This window comes from Marmota marmota, unplaced genomic scaffold (assembly GCF_001458135.2).
Source record: "Marmota marmota marmota unplaced genomic scaffold, marMar, whole genome shotgun sequence".
Classification (NCBI taxonomy): Eukaryota; Metazoa; Chordata; class Mammalia; order Rodentia; family Sciuridae; genus Marmota; species Marmota marmota.
Window position 1 is genome coordinate 13,373 of NW_026000078.1, and position 22,854 is coordinate 36,226.

Here is a 22,854-nt window from a genome sequence, read left to right on the forward strand (position 1 = left end):
ACCCACACAATATCAAGAGAAAATGCATTGAATTTAAAAATTTCTGAAGTAGGCATTTTTTTTTTTTTTGCATTTTGTCCTGCCTTTATTAGTATTAGGTATTTAAACTCTGTGTTTTCATTTTCCAGAAGAAATGAGTGGAGGTCGGTGGGCAGATTTTCCATCTCGTGGCAAGAGTCTCCGGGACTGAATCCTCCTTGTCCACGCTTTCCCTGCAGATCCTTTAGAGATTCTTCACTTTGAGTGTGTGCTGCTGCAGGTTTGACAGCCATCCAGGAGGAAAACAAAAAACCAAAAAGTTCCAAATCTCCAATACCATCACCTTTGTCAAAGTTCCACCATCGTTGGGAGAAGTAGATAGATCCCAAAGTCCTGTCTCACAACTGTCTAAACCCAGCTCACGTTCCCTATTAGTGGGTGAACAATCCAACGCTTGGTGAATTCTGCTTCACAATGATAGGAAGAGCCAACATCGAAGGATCAAAAAGAAACATCACTATGAACACTTGGCTGCCACAAGCCAGTTATCCCCGTGGTAACTTTTCTGACAACTTCTGCTACATTGTTCCAACATGCCAGAGGCTGTTCACCTTGGAGACCTGCTGCAGATATAAAGTAGGCATTTGTTTAGACCATTATAGAAAATACCAAAAAGTCTGAAAATGTCATAAAATAAAAATTTATACAGATGAAACTAAGAGGTAAAAAACTATCCAATGTATTAAAACTATCTAAAACCTAATAAGATATAACTATATAATTTAAATTATATTATATGACATTATAATTTATACTATCATGATAATATAAATTATATTAATCTACATTACTTGTGATAATATAATTATTATATTATTGTTATTTATATTACTATAATTTATATTAACATAGTATATAATGTATTATTTGAATTATATAATAGTATATTAATATAATATGATATTTATATTTAAATAGGCAATAATTTAAATTATATACTTTAGTTATACCTTATTTGGCTTTAGATGGTTTTGATATATTTGATGATGTTTTACCCCTTAACTTCATCTGTATAAACTTTTAGTTTATGACAGTTCCAAACTTTTTGGTATTTAAGTGCATTTTCTTTCTATAATTTAATTGACTACCACATCTAAAAACTGACAATTAGAATGCAATTAGATACAGATTAGCAAGCTTTTGGGCCATTATGTAATTAATATTTATATAAAGTTAACTGCCAATTGAAAAATAAAAGCTTACATACATACCATATGTATGTGTGTAAGCTGTAACAAAAGTGGTCAAAGATTCACTATAATATTGTATGGGAAAAAATATATTCAAACCCTATAAAGATTTTTCAGGCACTTGCATTCAGAAACATTTTATAAATAAGCACTTAGTTTCACTCCATAATAAAGCTGGTTATCCCCTACCACACCTATTTGTTGAGAACAATATCATATAAGGGATGCATTTAAGTGGATCATTTTATAGGGAAAATCATTTGAAATTTTAAAATCACAATACTTATTTTATGCAAAACTTCAAAAACACAGAATTTAAAGATAATACCAGTGAGGCACTATCATTCTATATGACTAAAACACTACCATTCTATATGACTAGCGAACACGATACAAGGCCAAAAGGCAAAATACATACTTTGGCAATCCTATACAAAAGGGGTTCTGTCAAAACGTTCTTTCAAAAAATAAACACAATACGTAAAAACGAAACAAGAAAAAGAAAAACTGAATTTTGACAACCTACACAAACTGTGGCATTTCAAATTCAAGGTCTTGTAACTCTTCCATTTGTTTTAGCCTGAGTCCCTGGCACATTGGATTCACGTCAGGCCGGCCGTGCTCTTCAGAGTGCTCTTTAGGCTCAGGAGCTGGCTGCAAAGCATAAGCTGATGTGCTGTCTGCCTCTGGAACATCTTTCTCCACATGACTCAGGGGAGTAAGAGCTGTGCTAGGAGGCACTGCTGCTGAAGGTGAAGCTGGTCTCTCCTCAATCCCCCTGACTTTGCTGGTCGGGGTACGTGGTTTGTAAAATGTTGTCCAGTGATGGGGCTGCAGTGTTCTTGCTGCTCTTGCAGGAGCAAGATGGTAAGAATGAGAGGACCGTCTTTCTGATGCCTCTCTTGCTGATCTGGCTGGCGTGTTGGGCTTTGTGGCACCAATGGAATGGTCACCACTAACTCTGATGCTCACTGTCATTTTTTCCTGGAGTGCACTAGGCACAATCACTGCACTCGTGCCAGTTAAGTTCTTTTGTTCACATTGTTGTCCCTGAGTTTTTTGTAGAAACTGCTGATCAAAGCCATAAAATTTGGAACAAACAGTAGGAGGGGTATCTTTGCTATTAAGTCCTTTAAAAGCAAGATTCTTGCAAAACTTGTCTGAATTTACATTTCCCACATTTCTGCTGTTTCCCTCACTAGGAGAGCTTGCAAGATGGAACCTATCTACAGACAAAATTGCATGTCCAATCTTGGTGGTTGGTGTATGCCTCTGTATGTCGTTCGTTGCCACATCAGATTTCAAACTAAGTGGTTCAGTGGTTTTACACATATCATCCATCTTTCGGGATAATGATTCAAGTTCTTTGTTATCTGAAAAAGAAAGATTTTTTTTTTAACTTCATGGAGCTTGGTTAGTAACGAAGTGTGGTTAGTTATAAATGGTCACTCTCTCAAAACAACACAGTCTTATATATTTTTCCCAACATGATATTCTTAGTCATTGATGCAGAGGAATTACAAATTCACACAGCATTAAAGGTACATTTTGAATTAAAGCATTACTTTTTAAAAAATTATCTAAATCAATACAATAAATAATAACCACAAAGCACATCATGTGTTGGTTAAATAAAACAATAACAAAAAAAATTAACTCTTCCTGAAGTAACTTGTTTTAATATATTACCTATGAATGAATATTTTCTGGGTTAAGACTGTGCTGATTTCAACAGGCAGACACTAGTAACCGCAGAACAGTAACACTATTCTATAGACCAATCAAAGCCATGTCCTGAATCCCAAGAACTTTGCCTCCTCACTTCATCTGCTTTCCAGCTACATTCTGTCCATACTGAGGGCAACACACCAGAGAGGACTTGGATGCTCTCCCAGCTGATCCATTAATACATGGCAACATCCATGGGTAAAATTAAGGTTGAAGAGCTGTCAAAATTGCCATTCTGCTACTGGTTCTGGTGACTCCAGATTTACTTCCTTCTCTTTCTCCTCTAGTCTGGTCCCAAGGTCCCTGTTTTCTCACCTAGAACCCTAGCTCTTCACACTCTGTCTTTGCTGCATGTACCCCAGAAGCTCCTGTTGCTAGAAAGGTGCAGCCCTCTGGCCATGATCCTCCTCTCCCTGCTGAGAAACATCAGACAAACTGTGTGCCTTGCCAGTGGTCTGACGGCTTTCCAATGGCCCTGTTCATAGCCCATGGTCCTCATCCCTGCCACCTGGTCCTTCTCCCATATCCTTAGGCAGTGGTTTGCAGACAGGTGCCCACCAGCATCATTTGCAGGTCATCATCTCATCTGACCTCCTTCTTCAACTGAGGCTGCTGGCCTCTCTTCCCTGGTTCCCAGGCACCGCTCATGTGATTTGCTCTCCTGGGCCCTTCTCCAATTGATAGAAGGGAGCTGAGCCATTGTGGTTGGATGGTAACCACCAGAACATATTTACAGTCCTGCAGAACTTCTAGCACCATGAAGAGTACAGACTCTGCAGCCAGCTGCCTGGGTGCTGGCTCAGCTCCTGCTCCAGTTCTGCCCTGGGCAAGTCCATTGCACTAGCCCTTCCTGCCTTCCTCTGTCAAGACTGACTCCTATGTGGAGATATGTTGGCATGTGGTCTTAATGATCTACTAAGGAACAGGCTTAGAATTACCTGGTATGTAAGGAAAACTTGACAATATTTAAACACTATTTATTGTTATTACTATACCTACTTGGGATTCCAATTTCCTTGGACAGTGAAATAAGGTTACATTTAGGAATGAGACACGATGAGGTTCAAATCCTGAATCAACAATAATTTAGGACATGACCCTTGGCATTATTTACCTTCCTCAGACTGTTCGCTATGGCTTAAATGAGGCCAAGGTTCATAGCACAGAAGTGCTAATAAGATCAAATCAAGTAAATGGAATCAGTGAGTCCAGTGCTTTTCTTAGCAGATAGATAATTGACTCCCTTTGTTTTCAGACTTTGTCAGGCTATATTCATTGATATTTAATTAATTTTAGACATCAAATTTAACATATATGGCTATATTTTGAAAAAATTGGAATTCAGCTCCAGTAAAACAGTAACAAATGGAAGTTTTTTGATCACCTTAACAGAAACCATTCACTGAAATAAAATTAACAAAAAAACAATGAACAAAAGGACTTCGGCCAAGAAAATGGAAGACATGTGTGCTTAATGTGCTAAAGATAGGCCACAGGTAAAGGGACATCAAAAAATTTTAGGAGTCTATTTTTTTGAGTTTCAGGAGTCCACTTTATTTCTGCCTTGACTTTAATTGATGACAAGAAGTCAAACTAAAAACAAATCTCAGAAGGAGGACAAAAAAACATTTATGAATTCCAAGATATCTCCTTACAAGAAAGAAACAAAAAATGATATTAATTTAAATGACATTCATTAAACTTTCTCAATGGCTATCAAAGTTAACTAATAAAACCTTGAAGTTTGAACTTCCCTCAACTTCATTCACCTTGTTTTTAATCGAGACTTATTTGCAAAGTTTGAAAATATGTAAGCATATATAGTACATGACCACTCACCAATGAGATATGCACCACATATTTCCAATGCATTTTGCTTCCATTCTGATTTCTCAAATGATGTAGCTGATTCAAAATTTTCACTTTCACTATCTGCAGTGTGGATATCCTATTAATGCAAAAAAAAAATTAAACTGAAAAAGCAAAATACACCTCAAAATAAACAGTTCAAAGACTGCTAAGTTATTAACATAAACATCACAAAGTTCTGGTGTAATTCTATAATAATCAAAACTCACTTCCTTTGAAGAAAAATATTGTGACTTTGTGGAATGTTCTGGTGATATCACGGGTTTGGAAGGACAGCTTTTATCCACCAGAGGTGCAATAACACCTGTACTACATGTAACATTTTGTGACTCTAGGAACTCATCGAAGATCATCTGTGAGTTGGTAATGAGGAACTCTACCAACAGGGCCTGATTGGCATATGCAGCAAGGGAGGAGGAGATAGTAACAGGAGTGGTTGCAGGTCTTGGCCTCATGAGACATGGTCCAAATACCACCCCCAAGTTTTTTGAATTCATCAGGTTTTCTTCAGAATGGTCTACTACCCTGAAAAGAAGAACACATAAAGTATATGAGATTTGCCCATTAGAGGTCCTTAATGGTAGTTTACTATGAATTGAGAAGGGTCAAGAAAACATGGGCTATAGAAGTCTACAAAACATTTGTCAAGGGTCAAGTTTGGTGGGTCTAGGGAAAGAATCATTTGTTTGATCATAATACCACACACCAAACTGAGTTTCAGAGTACTATATTAGGATAAAATTCATGTAAATAGAAGGAACTACTGAACTCTTACCAGCAGAAGGAAAAAAAATACCCCTTAAAAAAATTGCTCCATCTTTGTATATACTCCCAGTTTCTGGAAACTGAAATATCACTGTCAATTTCTCTCACAGCCCACAGTTAGTTTTCTTTTTAAAAAAATATTTTTAGTTAGTTACCTTTATTTTATTTATTTTTTTATGCAGTGCTGAGTATTAAACCTAGTGTCTCACGTGTGCTAAGCAAGTGTTCTACCACTAGTCACACTCCCAGCCCCTGACAGCTAGTTTTCTAGCCTAGATGATTCTCTCTCCTGAACATCTCTCTGTTCTACTGCCACTATCAATGTTCTGGTTTTACTTCAAGCACTGGCTGCTTTTTAGTTCTATGACTATTCAAGGAGATCTGACGCTATCATGAATGGGGTAGTTTTCCTAATTTCTCTTTCAGAGGATTCATCACTGATGTATAGGAATGCATTGGATTTATGGGTATTGATTTTATATCCTGCTACTTTGCCAAATTGATTTATTAATTCTAGTTTTCTAGTGGAGTTTTTTGGATCCTCTAAGGATAGAATATCATGACGTCAGCAAATAATGATAGCTTGAGTTCTTCTTTCCCTATTCATATCCCTTTAATTTCTTTCATCTGTCTAATTTCTCTGGCTAGAGTCTCAAGGACTATGTTGAATAGAAGTGGTAAAAGAGGGCATCCTTGTCTTGTTCCAATTTCTAGAGGAAATGCTTCCAATTTTTCTCCATTTAGAATAATGTTAGCCTTGGGTTTAGCATAGATAGCTTTTACAATGTTGAGGTATATTCCTACTATCCCTAGTTTTTCTAGTGTTTTGAACATAAAAGGGTGCTATATTTTGTCAAATGCTTTCTCTGCATCAATTGATATAATCGTATGATTCTTTTCTTTAAGTCTATTAGTGTGATTAATTAATTTATTGATTTCTGTATGTTGAATCAATCTTGCATCCCTGGAGTGAACCCCACTTGATCATGGTGCGCTATTTTTTAAATATGTTTTTGTATGGGATTGCCAGAATTTTATTGAAAATTTTTTGCATCTATGTTCATCAGAGATATTGGTCTGAAATTTTGTTTCCTTGATGTATCTCTGCCTGGTTTTGGTGTCAGAATGATACTAGCTTCATAAAATGAATTTGGAAGGGTTCCCTCCTTTTCTATTTCATGGAATAATTCAATGCCCTTCAATATATGAATGGATAAATAAAATGTGGTGTATATATACACAATGGAATGTTACTAAGCATTAAAAGAGAATTAAATTATGGCATTTGCAGGTAAGTGGATGAAGTTGGAGAATATCATGCTAAGTAAAGTAAGCCAATCCCAAAACACCAAAGGCCAAATGTTCTCTCTGATAAGTGGATGCTGATCCATAATGGAGATGATGTTGTAGAAAGAAAGGAAAATTTTTGACTGGGTCAAGGGGAAGGAGGTAAGGGAAGAGGGCATGAGGGTATGAAAGATGGTGGAATGAGATGAACATCACTACCCTAGATGCATGTATGACTGCATATTTGGCGCAATTCCAAATCATGTACAACCAGAGAAATGAAAAGTTGTGCTCCATTTGTGTATAATGGATCAAAAAGCTTTCTACTGTTATGTATAACTGATTAGAACTAATAAAAAAATTTAAAATAAATTTTTAAAAAAAGGAGATCTGAATTACAGAAGGCCTCCCCTCCAACGCATTTTTCATATTGCTATCAGAAAGATCTATCAGGCAAATCTGAGCATGTGAAATTCCTGATTACAAGTCTTTAGTGGGTCCAGAAATAATATGGTCAACTCATCTGCCAGGTACATAGATTTTCTTATCAGGCCTGTAGGTAGCTCAGTTCCTGCTACTTCTTGCTATATTATAGCCTAATGAAATTATATTTTCCAAATGTAAAATGTTTTCTTGTGTCTCCATGTCTGTTACCCTCTGCCTAGTATGCTCTTCTGCACATTCTCTACCAAATCCCACTCAGTTCTTAAAATCTGACTCAAGGGCTTGCCTCCTCTGTTTTACCCCTAATCCCAAACTTCCTCTGCATGCCTTCATGCTGTGCACAGCTACTAGAAAAAGGATGACACTGTACTGTGGTTATATACAGATCTGTCCCCCAAGATGATGAGCCCACTAACAGAAACCCTGTGTTTCCATGCTGGTTTGCCCAGCCAGAGCCTGGCATACAGGGGGCATCTGAGGGAACAGTGTTGGCTGCATGAACATATACAATGTCTCCCTTTCCCAACATAGAATAAAAACATCATAAAAAATGAAACAATCATTTTGAAAACACTACCACAACAGTATAAATGTACTTAATACTATTGCACTGTACAATTTAAAATGGTTAAGACAGTATAAAAATTCATACCGTTTAAGATGTATGATAAGGTAATGAAGACTGTTAAAATTTGATGTTGGCAATTGTCTTAGAAGGACCTTGCTTTTTAGAAGAATTCGGTTTATTTCTACACACATATTTGGGTATGTTTTGTCCTTAGGGTTATCATTTTTGGTATCTTGCTCTTCATTAATATGTTGGATCTCTTGTGCAAGGTCCATAAATTCCTTGTACCATCGGAATAAAATCAATGGTTCTGGGAGCTAAAGAAATAAAATTACATTAAAAATTACATTACATTACATTAAAAATATCTCTTTTTTGTTAAAAATCAACAATTAGTGAGAGTTACTCAAATGATTTTTTTATCATTTCAGTGTACCTATGGCTACTTGATGTTCTATATTATCTGTAGAAAGTTAGGGTGTTGCCCTGTGATCAGTTTGTATCCTCACCACTCTGGGGTTTGAAGCAAGTCACTTAACCTCTTGGAGCTTTAGGTAATAATGAAGGCTACTCTCTAACACTATTGCAAGAATTGAGCAGTTTCCCACATAAAAGTCTTGGACATACAAAATTCCTAAAACAGAATGCAAGTTTATCATATTGGACCCAATTCATCTCCTCTCCCTTACTGGCTAATAAAAGAAATAAAGGATGACACATTATGAGACTTATAGTCATTCAAAGGTATCAACCTCCATTTCTCAGTTGAGGTATCTGTAAAATGTGATTAAAGAATTATCAATACTTTCCTGAAATAACATTGTAGATCCAGCAATTAATACTTAATTTCTTTATCTCCTGCAACCCCACTAAAATACAGTAGGCCAATGAGGACTAGGAAAATAGAGAAAACAAAAGCAACAATTCACAAATAGAAGAGCAGATTAACAAGTCCTGATGCAACAGTTCCAAGAAAGCTGACCCCTTATCACTCAGCATGATTTTCAGAATCCTAAAGGGACTTGGACAATAAGTACCAGGTCCTCTGACCTTGGGGTAGGGTGCAAGTGGGCCAGCTGAGACAGCTTAGCTCTCTATAGAATCCTGTCTCTACTCCATGTTCTCGAGCAATCTCCTTCCTAAAAATCTGGAAATGTTTTCTCTGGGCAACATGATACAGAGGCTCTCTGAATGGGGGCAATGCCAAACCTAAGGAGCAGAGAGGTGACTGTCTGAAAATGGGGATTTGTTGGCTGTATGCACACTGAATGCACAGATCTTGCAATCATCGCTCCCACCCTGGCTCCCACAGTATTGGTACCATATCTCTAGGCAAGGAAAACCCTTTTCCAGGGGGGATCAAACCAGTCCAAGACAGGGAACTAGAGACATGTAATCAGGCATATATCAAACGGTCCATCTAGATCACTTTATAATAAAGTTCCAAGTTTTTAAAAAGCCTTGATGTGTTCAAGAGCTTCCAAAGAGATTTCAAGTCCAAAATCTAACATAACTAGACATCATTAAAGACAAAAATCAAAATGGGTATAAAAAAAACAAATTGAAGGTCTAAAACTATGCTGTCAATATGCTGACCACTAGTCATATATGGTGAAAAAGTACTGGAAGTACAACTGATCAAAATTAAGATGTGCTCTAAGTTAAAAAATAGATACTAGATTTCAAAGACTAAGAGCTCAAATATAAATCAATAAATATCTCATAATTTTAAAATAATATTCAAAATGTTAAATAATATATTAAAATTAACTTTACCTATTTTTAAAATTTTATATGGCTATAGAAAATTTAATGTTATATATGAGGGTCATATTGTATTTATACAGAGGGTTTAGAGGCTAAATAGAGAAAAGAACCCTTACAAAAAAATCTATGACTATCCACAGGAAAATAGCATGATATAGTCATTTTAAAAAATGTTATCAAAGGAATAGAAAATCATAATACTTGAAAATTAAAATATGATCTCAGGAATGAAGTAATTTATATTAGTCAAGAAGATAAAGCTGAGGAAATGTCTTAGAAAGTTATTGAAGAAAGAAAGAAGAAGAATACAGGAAAGGTAAGGGAACTAAAGAACCAGTATGGGTTATTGAGTATGCAAACAAGAGCTTCAACTAGAGAGTACAAAGAAAGAGGGGGAAATGGGCAATAAAAATCAAGAAAAATTCAAAGAACTAAAGCACTGACAACTATCAGAGCTCATGGAGTGTCCAGAATAGTGGATGGAAATATATCCACATCATTATTCATCACTGTAAAATCTTAGAATAATGTGGCATGGGAGAGATTCTATTAGCTATAGAGGGACAAAACAATAGGCACAGAGTTAGGAATGAAATAAGACGGATTCACTGTGTGAACAGAACAACAACAAAAAACCTTGCCTTCAAAATTCAGAGGAAAAAGAATTTCCAGCCTACAATACTAAAAAGTCCCACACTATCTACACTAGTCCATTTCTGTCAAGACAGTAGGAAAACATTTACAGAGAACAGGTTTCAAATATTTAATCCTACTTAAAGGACAAACGTAACCAAAACAGAATACCCCCCAAACAAGGAAAACAGGAGAGGTGTTCCATCACAAAAGAGAGGAGAGGAGAATGATCTCAGGATGACAGCTAATAACCAAATTAAAAAGAATCTGCAAGGGAGCAAAAGAACAACAGAGAAGGACAGATTAAGGACTTATCAGCATGACTCTATCATTATCTCTTCATTTTCACCCAGGGATAGATGCCAGCTGGATCTGACCCAAATCATTTTGTACTTGGCTCATGACAAAATGCCAATTAAGTTCCTGTAACCCCTCTGTAAGCCGCTGCCTAAAGCCAGCAACGTCACTTCACTCCACAGATGTGTGTGTGTGTGTGTGTGTGTGAGTGTGTGTGTTTACCTATTCCCGCAAACTGCAGGTATAACAGTGAACATAGAAAATGACAATATAGGACAGCCCACTCCCTGACCATATTCCTCCTAGACTTCTAGTATCCACCTTATAGGAAGAGTTATGCCTGTTGCCCCAAATATTATGAACTTCATGGCCTTGCCTACTAACCTCTCAAAATAGCTATTTTGAAACATCACTGAAGGCAAAGCTAGACTATGATCTAGATACTGTCCTACTTATTGAATATTCCTAACAGTGTGAACACTGGCCTTTACTTATACAGATACATTTATGCTTTTAGTCAGTGTTCTAAAACTTAAAGATAACAAAAACTTAATGAGTGTTATTTATTCCTGTATGTTTATCCCTTTAACATGGTTAGGAGGGACCTCCAAGATGGAGTTGGGAGGCTGCAACATGGAAGAGGTACATGGAAGTCTTGTACAAGGAATAGTAATATTTTATTTTCTTAAGTGGAATTTGGTTTTATTATTATTGTTCTTTAAATTGTATGTATATTTTATATACATTTTATGATCTGTACATTAATAATGAGAAAAACATCAACATGGGAGGATCAGTAGAGTGGAGTGGGGAGATAAAGGGAGGAAAAAAGAGAACCGAAGTAGAGTGAGTCAGATCTATGCATGTATGAAATTGTCAGGATGAACCTAGCTACTATGTATAAATATAATGCTCTAATCAAAAAAATAGAAAGACATCGACATAATCTGTGCCAATGAAAATATATGAAATATAAAATATATTTTTGCTCTTTTTATTTGATGTAGTTTACAATAAAAACTTTACCTGTCGAAGGTATAATTTTAAGGCTTCACAGATGTCATGTGAATTAAATTCTGACATGTCTACCAAATGCATTCCATTCTCCAAAGTTTGACACAGTTTTGCAGTTTTTGCTTTGTTTCCACTGACACGATAAATTCCCTTGAATAGAAAAGAAAAAAAAAAGATGCAAAATTCTATTTAAGTACAAAGGGCTAAATTTAGACATCTAAACATATTTGATGTATCTCCTTCAATTTGTATTAGTATTTTAGGGAAAAAAACAAGTTAAAGTAAAATAAATTAACATTTCCCAAATAAATGTGAATAAATTCAGTTATTAAAAACTGAGAGTATTGATTTTCTTAAAGTCTCTTTTTCATTAAAACAAATAACACAGGCATTATGTTTTAACAACATACCTGTAAACACAAGGCTCTCTTTTCAATCTCTGAAGCACATATTTTGAGTATAAAAGGAATGCCATCTGGCTCCTTTTTTGTAACTCGTGTGAATTCTGCTCCAAATAAGTGTGTTTTCCCCAGAAGTTTCCGGTGACCGCAAAAGATAACTAAGTTTTCCATACATTTATGATGACAAACAAGGAGACACTACAAGAAAATGATATTTTAAAACTGATTAACTCACCCTAAAACTATTCAAAACTAAGCAAACTACAGCCAGACTAATAACAACAAAAATGAGTTAAAAAGTATTACTTGTGGTTTATGAAATATATTTAACAGCAAAACAAAGTAGAAAACTATAGAAGATAAACTGTGGGACTTTATTAAAAATGTACTGGCAGAGCCAGGTGTGATGGCATATGCCTATGATTCCAGCTACTTGAGGGGTTGAAACAGGAAGATCACAAGTTGAAGGCCAGCTCAACATAGAAAGACCACCATTTCAAAACACAATTTTAAAAGGGGTGGGGGATATTGCTCAGGGGTAGAGTTCTTGCCTGGCATGCACAAGACCCTGAGTTTAATTCCCAGGAGTATAAACAACAAATTTATATATATATATTTAATACATGTGTGAGAATACATACACATCTCCTAATAAGTAAAACCATAACAAAAAAAGTATATAGCAAAAAAAAATAAGGGGGCCAATGTGATTCCAAAAATATCTTACCTCCTTACATTTAACACCTTGGAACACTACAATGCCTTCACAATATCTGCATTTTGAGGGGGATTTCAATTTTCGGAACTTGTGAGTAACAGCTGCCTTTGACATCAATGGTTTCTTAAATGCTCCAAGGGAACTGGGTTCTTATGACAGAAATATAAGAAGGGTAAAATGACAAAAAAAATATACTACATGATATTGTACTTGGAATAATTTTTAGACTTTGAGATTATTCATATATTATAAAAAGCTATTATTTTGAGTTTTTACCATGAAAAAAAATCTCCTTTATAGATCTCTTTTATAAAACACAAACTTTTACTCAACATTTTATTCATGAGTAAAAATCACCATCAAACCAATAAAATTTTTAAGATACTATGGCATAATGTTTTTAGAATCAGCACATTTAAGCCAGGCACAATGGTGTATGCCTGTGATCCTAGCAACTCAGGGGGCTAAGGCAGGGGAATCACAATTTTGATGCCCACCTCAGCAACTCAGTGAGACACTGTCTTGAAATGAAAAATGAAAAAGGCTGAGGATGGCAGCTCATTTGATAGAGTATTCTGGGTTCAGTCCCCAGTACCAGGAAAAAAAGAATCAGCATATTTATACTTAATAATATTAACATGCCCTTTACACAGTTGGTAAGTATGTTCATAGGTGGCATATAAATGCTATAAATGTTTCAAAGAAATACAATTACATGAGGCGAGTATGTTAGAATTATTTACATTAAGGATAAAGCTCCTCTTAATTCATTATAAAATTACAGGCAATCTAGCTTATTATATTTTAATATTATATTGGTATTACAGGTATCAAATGTACAAAATTAATTTATGAGAGTCTAATTTGAGTCACTAAGGTAACTGACTTTACTTTTATATCCTTCGACACCCAAAACATTCCTTATTCTCAAGAAGTACACTGAATCTGCTCTTCCTGCTTGGTTTCTTATACTCTTTCTTTCAAAGGAGATTTCTTAGACTTTCTCAGGCATGCTTCCTTTTAACAGTAAGTCATTGTACTGGGTTTATAAAGAAGACCAGACCTAGCCTGTTATTTTAATACCATGCCAATACATCTTAGATCTACTAATTTTGTTGCTATTTGTGTGTTTGTGTGTGTGTGTGTGTGTGTGTGTGTGTGTGTGTGTGTGGTGTGCTGGGAATTGAACCTATGACCTTGTGCATGCTAAGCAAGTACTCCACCACTAAGCTGTTATTCCTAACCCTGCCACTTATTCTTCTATTTGTATTTCAGATAACTGATTAGTACATTATCAACTAATATTTGAACATAATTACTGGGATATATTTAAGTTACTGTGTGATGCTTTTGTTTATTACACAGCAAAGTAATGATTCTTTAAAATTATACTATCTTTCAGATCTTATGAGATGCTACTACTTCAACTAGTTTAATGGGTTTTCATTCAGGTGAATACAATATAATACCAGCTTCTAAAGGGGAAGGTGGCTCTCTTTCATCTAAATCATCTGCAGAAGGCATGGTTCCACTGAATGGAGTTTGTGGAAGTTTTTGATGAAAGTCTCCTAAAAGAAAAATGTTGATACCATTGCCTGGCTATTCATTTTAGGACAGAAATGGGAAATGATAATATTTTTGAAATTATGCAAGTCACACTATTTTATTAGCTTCAATCCAAAAATTTGCTTCCATTCTTATACTCTAGATAACAGGGAATTACGATGCTCATTTCTTCTTGGGAACAAAAGGAATTTAACTAAATTTATCTGACTTTTCCAAATAAATTTAAAACTTAGGATCATATATTCCTATGAGAACTTACTGCCAACTTCTGATAGAAAGTATTAGAGGTTGTAAGCTTCACAAAGATAGGTAGTATCTAGGGGCTGGAATTGTGGCTCAGTGGTAGAGCACTTGCCTAGCATGTCCAAGGCTCTGGGTTTGATCCTCAGCACCACATAAAAATAAATTAATAAAATAAAAGTATAAAAAAGGTAGTATCTTATATTCATGTTCTATATCTAATATCTGACAGAGTGGCTAGCAAAATAGTAAAGTTGTCATTAAATGTTTATTAAATTATTAATAAATGTACACAATACAATCTAAGGCCTTCTAAAATATACAAAAATTATCTGAACCCAATAGTAAAATTAAATTATGTTATTAGTAAATCATGAGATAGGAAACAGGGAGAACCCAGGGATCTCTAGCCAAGAGCTGAAATCACAAGTTCAAACTATGTCACAGGACACTACTATGTATATATCAAAGCATGTTTGGAAGTAGACTGACTAGCAGAGATTTACTCTGCTGAAATTATAAACAGGTCTACAACTGAGTAAAGAATTCACTTTAACTCAAGGTCTTTAAACAATCTTAGCTTCAGTTAGTAACACTTTTCATAAATGATTTTAAGCAACACCCTCTTCTCAAAAGGATTTTTCTGTTCAATATGCTCACAGGTGGGTTCTAGTTTTTACTTTGAATGTGTTCCCAATGACTAAAAAAAATCACAAGTTCACATGTTCCATTTTAGAACTATTCTAATTATAAAACAGTTCCCTTATATTATTGAACAAAAATCTGCCTCTGTATGAATCCCAGTCTTTGGACATATTTTTTTTCTCACAGGGGCAAACAAGAACTCTAATTCATTTCATTCCATTTCATTCCATGTCCTTAAGTTTCTTTTCTCAAGTAAGGCATCTCTCAGTCTCACCCATTTATCATGAGATAGAAATTCCAAATTTTTGCCTTCATCACATGACATCTACAAGATTCAAAATGGGTTAAGGGTTGCTCTAGATTAGGTCTTAATTTCTGGCACTACCTATAATATTCAGTTAAATATTTAGGCTCCAGAATGTCCCTTGAATAGAGGTAGTGGGAAATGAGAAAGTAGCACCTGTTAATCAATCTACAAACCTCAGTGCTGCATGGCAAAAATTCTAACTATAAATACAAGACATTAATCCGAATGTATAAAACTGTGCAATATGTAAAATACTTTAAAAATGGCTTTGGAATTTGATGAGGTCAAACCCTAAAACATCCCCATCATGAGTCTAGGAGGAAGGCAGATAGCCAGAAAGGACTATAGCAGTCTTTGGTGGAAGAATGTGGAAGCAAGAATCTCCTGGCTTTAAATGCTACTTCTCCTGCTAGCTATAAAGCCCATGGCGAATTATCCTCTTTGATATTACTAAGAGGGAGTTCAAAACATTTGCTCTATGAGGATTTTGAGACTATTTATATCATAGTACCTTAAAGCACATTTGTAAAAAAAAAAATAGCAATAATCAATCATAGGCTCAAGGATTGGCATAATGGAATTGTTTATTATAGCAATTACTGCAAAACAATTCAAAAGATCAATCATGATATTCAAGTTCATGGACTAGAATACAGTAGTAAAAATAAGGCCAACTATTCACATTAACATAACATGCATGAATTAAGTCACAAAATAGTATGATTGAATTTGAACAACATCCAGAAGAGGTCAAAACTCTACTACATATAGGTATTAAAAACATTTGAAATATCTACAGAATGATTTTAAAATAGTCAGGATAATGGTTTATGCTGGTGGGAGCTAAGGCAGTGTAATCAAGAAGGAGTACCCAGGTGCTTCTAATGTCCTAATATTTTTATTGAGGGTCTGTTTCATTCTCTTTCTTTAATCTGTGTGTGTATATATATATATATATATTCATTCTCATCTATATTTAAGACACTTCATTATAAAAATAAGTTAGTTATAAATATTCCCCAAATGATTATTTTAATAATTTCATTGAATTTTACTGCTAGACTTAAATATTTATGTACCTGGACTTATAGATTCTGAATCCAAGGATCCAGATTCACTGCTCCCTCCAGTACTATAAGTCACTAAACATCCCAAATGTCCATGATCTTATGAAAGAAGATCTTATGCATGTGAGGCAACCACTCTACCAACTGACCTATATCCCCAGCACCACAGATGCCCTTCAACAGATGAATGGATAAAGAAACTGTGGTATACGTACACAATGGAATATTACTGGCATTAAAATAGAATAAAATTATGGCATTTGCAGGTATAAATGGATGGAGATGGAGAATATCATGCTAAGCAAAGTAAGCCAATCCCAAAAATCCAAAGGCGAAATATTCTCTCTGATAAGTGGATGCTGATCCATGGAGATGGACAGGGGTGGGGGACAGATGGGAAAAATGGAGCAACTTTCATTGGGCCAAGGGGAGGGTGATGGGGAAGGGGCATGGGGACAGGAAAAATGATGGAATGAGATGGACATCATTACCCTAGGTACATGTATGACTGCACATATGGTGCAACACTACATAGTATACAACCAGAGAAATGAAAAGTTGTGCTGCAATTGTGTACAATGAATCAAAATGCATTCTGCTGTCATATATACTAAAAAGAACCATCTTTGGGCTGGGGTTGGGGCTCAGTGGTAGTGCACTTGCCTGGCATGTGGGAGGCACTGGGTTCAATTCTCAGCACCGTGTATAAATAAATAAAATAAAGATCTATCAACAACTAAAAAAAATATTTTTAAAAATGAACCACCTTTAAGAAAAAAATATTTAAAGTCAAAACTTAGCTAAGAGGTAGATTTCATAAGGTAAAATACTGACATTACATAAAATGAGACAATTCAGATTTGTTTAACAATGACCAATTATGGACTTTAAGGCAGGCATGGTGGTTACAATCATGACTAGGTCTCACAGAGTTACATTATAAAGCCTGATTTTCTGGTTCTAGAGCTCCAGTTCATTTAATGACCAATGAACAATTTGCTCTTTCATAAACCTGTATTCTCTTCAGAGTGAAAAACCCCTGTTAGGGGATAGGGTTGTAGCTCAGTGTTAGAGCACTCTCCTAGCACGCATGAGAAACTGGGTTTGATCCTCAGCACCACATAAAAATAAATAAAATAAAGCTATTGTGTCCAACTACAAATGAACAATAAATATTTTTTAAAAAAGAGAGAGAGAAAGAAAGAAAGAAAGAAAGAAAGAAAAAGAAAGAAAGAAAGACACCTGTTAGATCTCCATTGTTAGAGTGATTATAACCAGTGTTCGAAAAAAATTAACCTTCAAGTGAATCACCTGGGAGATCTTGTTCAAATACAAAGTCTGGATTGAAACTCAATATGTCCTCTTCAATTTTATTACAACTGTCAGGAAGGCACACAACATCCTTTAAAGAGTGAGAAGGGCCACATCTGGACATCTGGGAACTATTTGTTAATGGTTTATTTACATTCCTAAGAAAAAGCAAATAAAGCTCAGCACTAACAATAAATCTACTTTGTATTATACTCAGAAAAATTTGTTGATTTAATATATGTAGAATAATTAACTAAATATAATGAACAAACTGTTACATGGTTCAGCTTTTTTAAGGAGATATGGATAAAACTTTTATTTTCACAGTTGAAACATTGATAGAAATAGCAACAGTCAGTAATGCATGTTATGATTAAACTTTTGTAGTATCATCTCAGTGGAAAATATAGGTTAAATTTTGTGGACATTCAAAATGTGTATGATTGTCATTTGCTGTTCCCAAAGGATTTTTAAGTCTCACAGAGTGAGGTCAGTATCAAAATGGAAAGCTTTACTCTCAAGTGAGACTTACTAAGAAACCACAAAATAATACAAATAAAATTTTTCAGAAATTTTTAAAGTTAATTCTATCAATATTAGAAAATATACCTCTTTATACCACATAGGAACTTAGTAAATGTTTTATTTCTAGAAATTCATCTAGATATTAATTCTTACCCATCAACTTTTTCTTCTTCAGTTGACTTTGTAGCCTTCACAAATTCACTGTACTCTTGGCCTGGATCATAAAGTTTGGCACTATCACAGTGAAAGTCTAAACTGTTTGCAAGGGAGGCAGCCTGCAAGTGCTGCATCTGGAACAGATTAACTGTTACCTATCATCACAGACACAAAAGGCAGAAAAGACTTGTGATATACAGAATGCATTATAAATAAATGTACGTTGACTTCAATGAATGAACCAATAAAAACGGGCACACAAGTGAAACAGCTCTGAATACCACTGTACACATGGTATATTGCCCAATATTATGAAAGATAAAGATTGTAAACTAAAAGAGAAGTTTGAATCTAATATCCAGGTGTGCTCATTTGCTACAAAACTGTTTTTAAACTGTAAAGTTTAAAAAATACAAGCCATGTCCCTGATGGTTCACAATTTGAGGATCCATAGCTCTGTACCCTGATGGTCTGACCACACTGCCTAAACTTACTTGCATGACCATGATGATCAAGTTATTTATAACCAGTGATTTGAAAAAAAATTAACTTTCAAGTAAGTCACCTGGGAGATCTTGTTCAAATGCGAAGTGTGGATCGAAACCCAAGATTCTACATTCCTTATAGGCTCCCAAAGTAATGGCAATGTGACTAGTTCAAAGACCTTATTTTTAGAGGAAAGACTTTCTAGAATTTTATTTCTGCATCAGTTCAAAGGAGATCAAAGTATTATATTGTTCCAGTATGATTATGTGCAAATAAATAACTTAATGTAGACAAGCATTTTAATACACTGGTATATAAATACTTAATCTTAAATATCATTAACTATTTATTATTTGAGGTGAAAGGATTTTTGTGAAAGGTAAACAGCCTAAATGACTTACAAAGTAATTTCAAATCTTGGGATGTTATAATCCTATTCAATTATTTTATACTTCTGTAAGCTATAACATTAATTAATCAAAATTTGGTAAATGAGAACTGGGGCTATAGCTCAGTGGCAGAGCGCTTGCCTAGCATGTATGAGGCACTGGGTTCAATCCTTAGCACCACATAAAAAATAAAATAAAATAAAGGCACACTGTCCATCTATAACTATAAGGAATTTTTTTTAATTTGGTAAATGAATGAAACACAATTTTAAATACCCAGAACATTTTAACAGTTTCTGATTCAGATGCAGTAATCTCACTATCCCTTGGTCTATACTGAATTTGCTCAAAAACCCTGGTCAGAATGCATAAATCAGCTGTCTAAGAACTCTGAAAAGAAAATGGTAGCAGGTAGAAAGTAGCAAATAAACCACAATTCAATCCTGCCCCCACCCCAATCACATATCCAGCCTAGACTTGGCCCCTACTCAAAAACAGCTTGAGTCCCAAAAGTGTAAACAGGGTATGGATAGAAAGATCTCCAAGAGAGATCTTCTCTTGTCCAAGGAACAAAAAAAGGGCATGGAGTAGGAGATATGACTAAAAGAGTAGGTCATAACCGTGGTTTCTTTGGTGGGTTTATTTCCTCTCCTGCCCCAGTGCCCAAACAAGCATAAACCCCTAAGATGCAATCCTGTCCTGTGGCAGCAGGTGATGTGAGTAGAAGTGGAACAGAAACTTCGGAGGGAATCCTTTATGACAAGATGAATTGTGCTCCAATGAGTGAGTGGATTTGAAATTCTTCTTGTTTTTCTTTATTCTCCCCTTATTTAATGACTGAGAATTGATGCCCCTGGCTTCCTGGAGGATAGCAGAGTAGGCAGGTACATTTTAGTTTCCCAGTTAGAAGATTAAGAGGGAGGCACACAGGAGGTGGAGAGTGAATCTAACTAGATCAAATTCTGTTCAACTTAAAAAAAATGAATTTTCAGTTCAGGCTATAAACAGGATAAAAAGGACACAGAAAGTATTACTGAAAATATGTTGGATATCATTTAATGCTACTCGTCACACAAAGAAAAAGGAAAATCTCAACTACTCACAAGGGAAAAGGCAGTGAACAGACATCAACACTGCGGTGACTCAGATGGTGCAATTATCAGATGAAGACTCTAAAGTTGCTATGATAACATGGTCAAGAAGTGAGGATAATCAATCTTGAAACCTGAACAGAAGTCTCAGCAGTGAAACAGAAGATCCAAAAAAGAAACGAAAGGGAATTTTCCTACTAAAATTTTTATTAAAGGATTGTATAGGAAAATGAAGTCAGTGAACCTGAGACAGATACATAGGACAATAAAGATGCCCCTCAACTTATAATTACTTCCTGAAAAATCCAACTTAAGTTGAAAATATACTTAAAACCCACTGTAAAGTTGTAAAATCTTAGGCTGAACCATAGTAAGTTGGGTACTGTTTGTAAAAACAGTTAAAGGGGAAAAGATTGGAGAAAAAAAATAGGATCAGCCAGAACTGTGAGAGCACCTGAGTCACCTGAGTTTTAGAGAAGAGAAAGAAAGTGCTACAAACAAAAATATTTGAAAAAAAACATAGCTGAAACCTTGTCAAAATTTGCAATGATCAAATGTGTAGATTCAAGAAATTCAGTGAATCCAAAACAGGAAAAACTCAGCAAAATCTATGTATACAGATATCTTAGCCAAACTGCTTAAAGGCAAACACAGAGAGAATCAAACCTTGGAAGCAGGGTTGGGGATGTGGCTCAAGCGGTAACGCACTTGCCTGGCATGCATGCACAGGGCACTGGGTTCGATCCTTAGTATCACATAAAAATAAAATACCCATGTTGTGTCTACTGAAAACTAAAAAATCAATATTAAAAAAATTCTCTCTCTAAAAAAAAACCTTGGAAGCAGCCAAAGAAAAGCAACACAAACCATACAAGGAACAATGACACAACTGACTATGGATTTCTTCTGAGAAACCATGGAGGCTAGAAGGCAGTGGAACAACATTTTTAAAGTGGTGGGGGAAAAAAACAACAACTGAATTGTATATTTATAACTCAATATACAGTGAAAATGTTCTTTAGAATTAAGGACAACATGAAGGTATTCTTAAATGAAGGATAATTTAAAACATTGTGACCAGCAGACTTGCTATGAAAGAAATGGTAAGGGAAGTTCTGTTTACAGAAGAAAAACATTACCAGACAGAAGATCGAACTATAGGAATGAAAGGGAAATAAACAGAATGGAAAGTATCTGGACAAATATCATATACTACTTTCCTTCTCTTCTTTATAATACATATGACTTTTAAGCAAAAAAAATTAAGATGGCCTGGTGAGATCTTTAATGTAAAAACACATATCAACCACAATCCTCAATGGTTAAGGGGACTTATATAGTGGAAAGGTTTCTACATTCTACCTGAAGTGGTAAAATATTAGTTCTCAGCGAACTGTGAAAAATTACAGACAGTTATCCCTCAGTATCCATCTGGGAGGGTTTAAGGATATCCCTCAGATACCCAAATCTCAGATGCTCAAACCCCTTATATAAAATGGTATAGATTTGTGTATAATCTATGCATACTCTCCAAATACTTTAAAGAAGATTTGTAGATCACTTATACTATATAATACAATGCAAATGCTATGTAAATTGTTCTTATACTATATTGTTTAGAGAATGATATAAAGAAAGTCTTTTTATGTTCTACAGTATAGATGTGATTTTTTTTCTGAATCCATGGATGTGGAATCCATACATACAGAGGACCATATTCACATAAAAATACTGCAATTCTTAAATCAAAACTACTCTAAGATACCATCTCACTCCAGTTACAATGGCAGCTATTATGAAGACAAACAACAATAAGTATTGGCGAGGATGTGGGGGAAAAGGCACACTAATACATTGTTGGTGGGACTGCAAATTGGTGCAGCCAATATGGAAAGCATTCCTTGGAAAACTTGGAATGGAACCACCATTTGACTCAGCTATCCCTCTCCTCAGTCTATACCCAAAGGACTTAAAAAAGCATACTACAGGGACACAGCCACATCAGTGTTTATAGCAGTACAATTCACAATAGCTAAACTGTGGAACCAACCTAAATGCCCTTCAGTAGATGAATGGATTAAAAAATGTGGCATATATACACAATGGAATATTACTCAGCAATAAAAGAGAATAAAATCAAGACATTTTCAGGTAAATTGATGCAGCTGGAGAAGATAATGCTAAATGAGGTTAGCCAATCCCCAAAAAAACAAATGGCAAATGTTTTCTCTGACATAAAGTGACTGACTCATAGTGGGGTAGGAGAGGGAGCATGGGAGGAATAGATGAACTCTAGATAGGGCAGAGTGGTGGGAGGGGAAGGGAGGAAGCATGGGGTTAGCAATGATGGT

General features: G+C 35.2%; 1 protein-coding gene across 1 annotated transcript in view; it reads right to left on the reverse strand.

Annotated features, from left to right (window-relative positions):
- Positions 1 to 965: 965 nt before the first annotated feature.
- Positions 966 to 22,854, reverse strand: part of LOC107156524 (rho GTPase-activating protein 29-like) — an 83,417-nt gene continuing 61,528 nt past the window's right edge. Inside the window, 12 exon segments of the mRNA XM_048814604.1 lie at positions 966 to 2,602; positions 4,797 to 4,905; positions 5,036 to 5,351; positions 7,975 to 8,207; positions 11,614 to 11,751; positions 12,012 to 12,200; positions 12,730 to 12,869; positions 14,190 to 14,288; positions 16,558 to 16,616; positions 16,618 to 16,682; positions 17,879 to 18,014; positions 18,535 to 18,692. Of these exon segments, the coding sequence (XP_048670561.1) occupies positions 1,752 to 2,602; positions 4,797 to 4,905; positions 5,036 to 5,351; positions 7,975 to 8,207; positions 11,614 to 11,751; positions 12,012 to 12,200; positions 12,730 to 12,869; positions 14,190 to 14,288; positions 16,558 to 16,616; positions 16,618 to 16,682; positions 17,879 to 18,014; positions 18,535 to 18,692 (2,493 nt within the window). The 3' untranslated portion in view covers positions 966 to 1,751.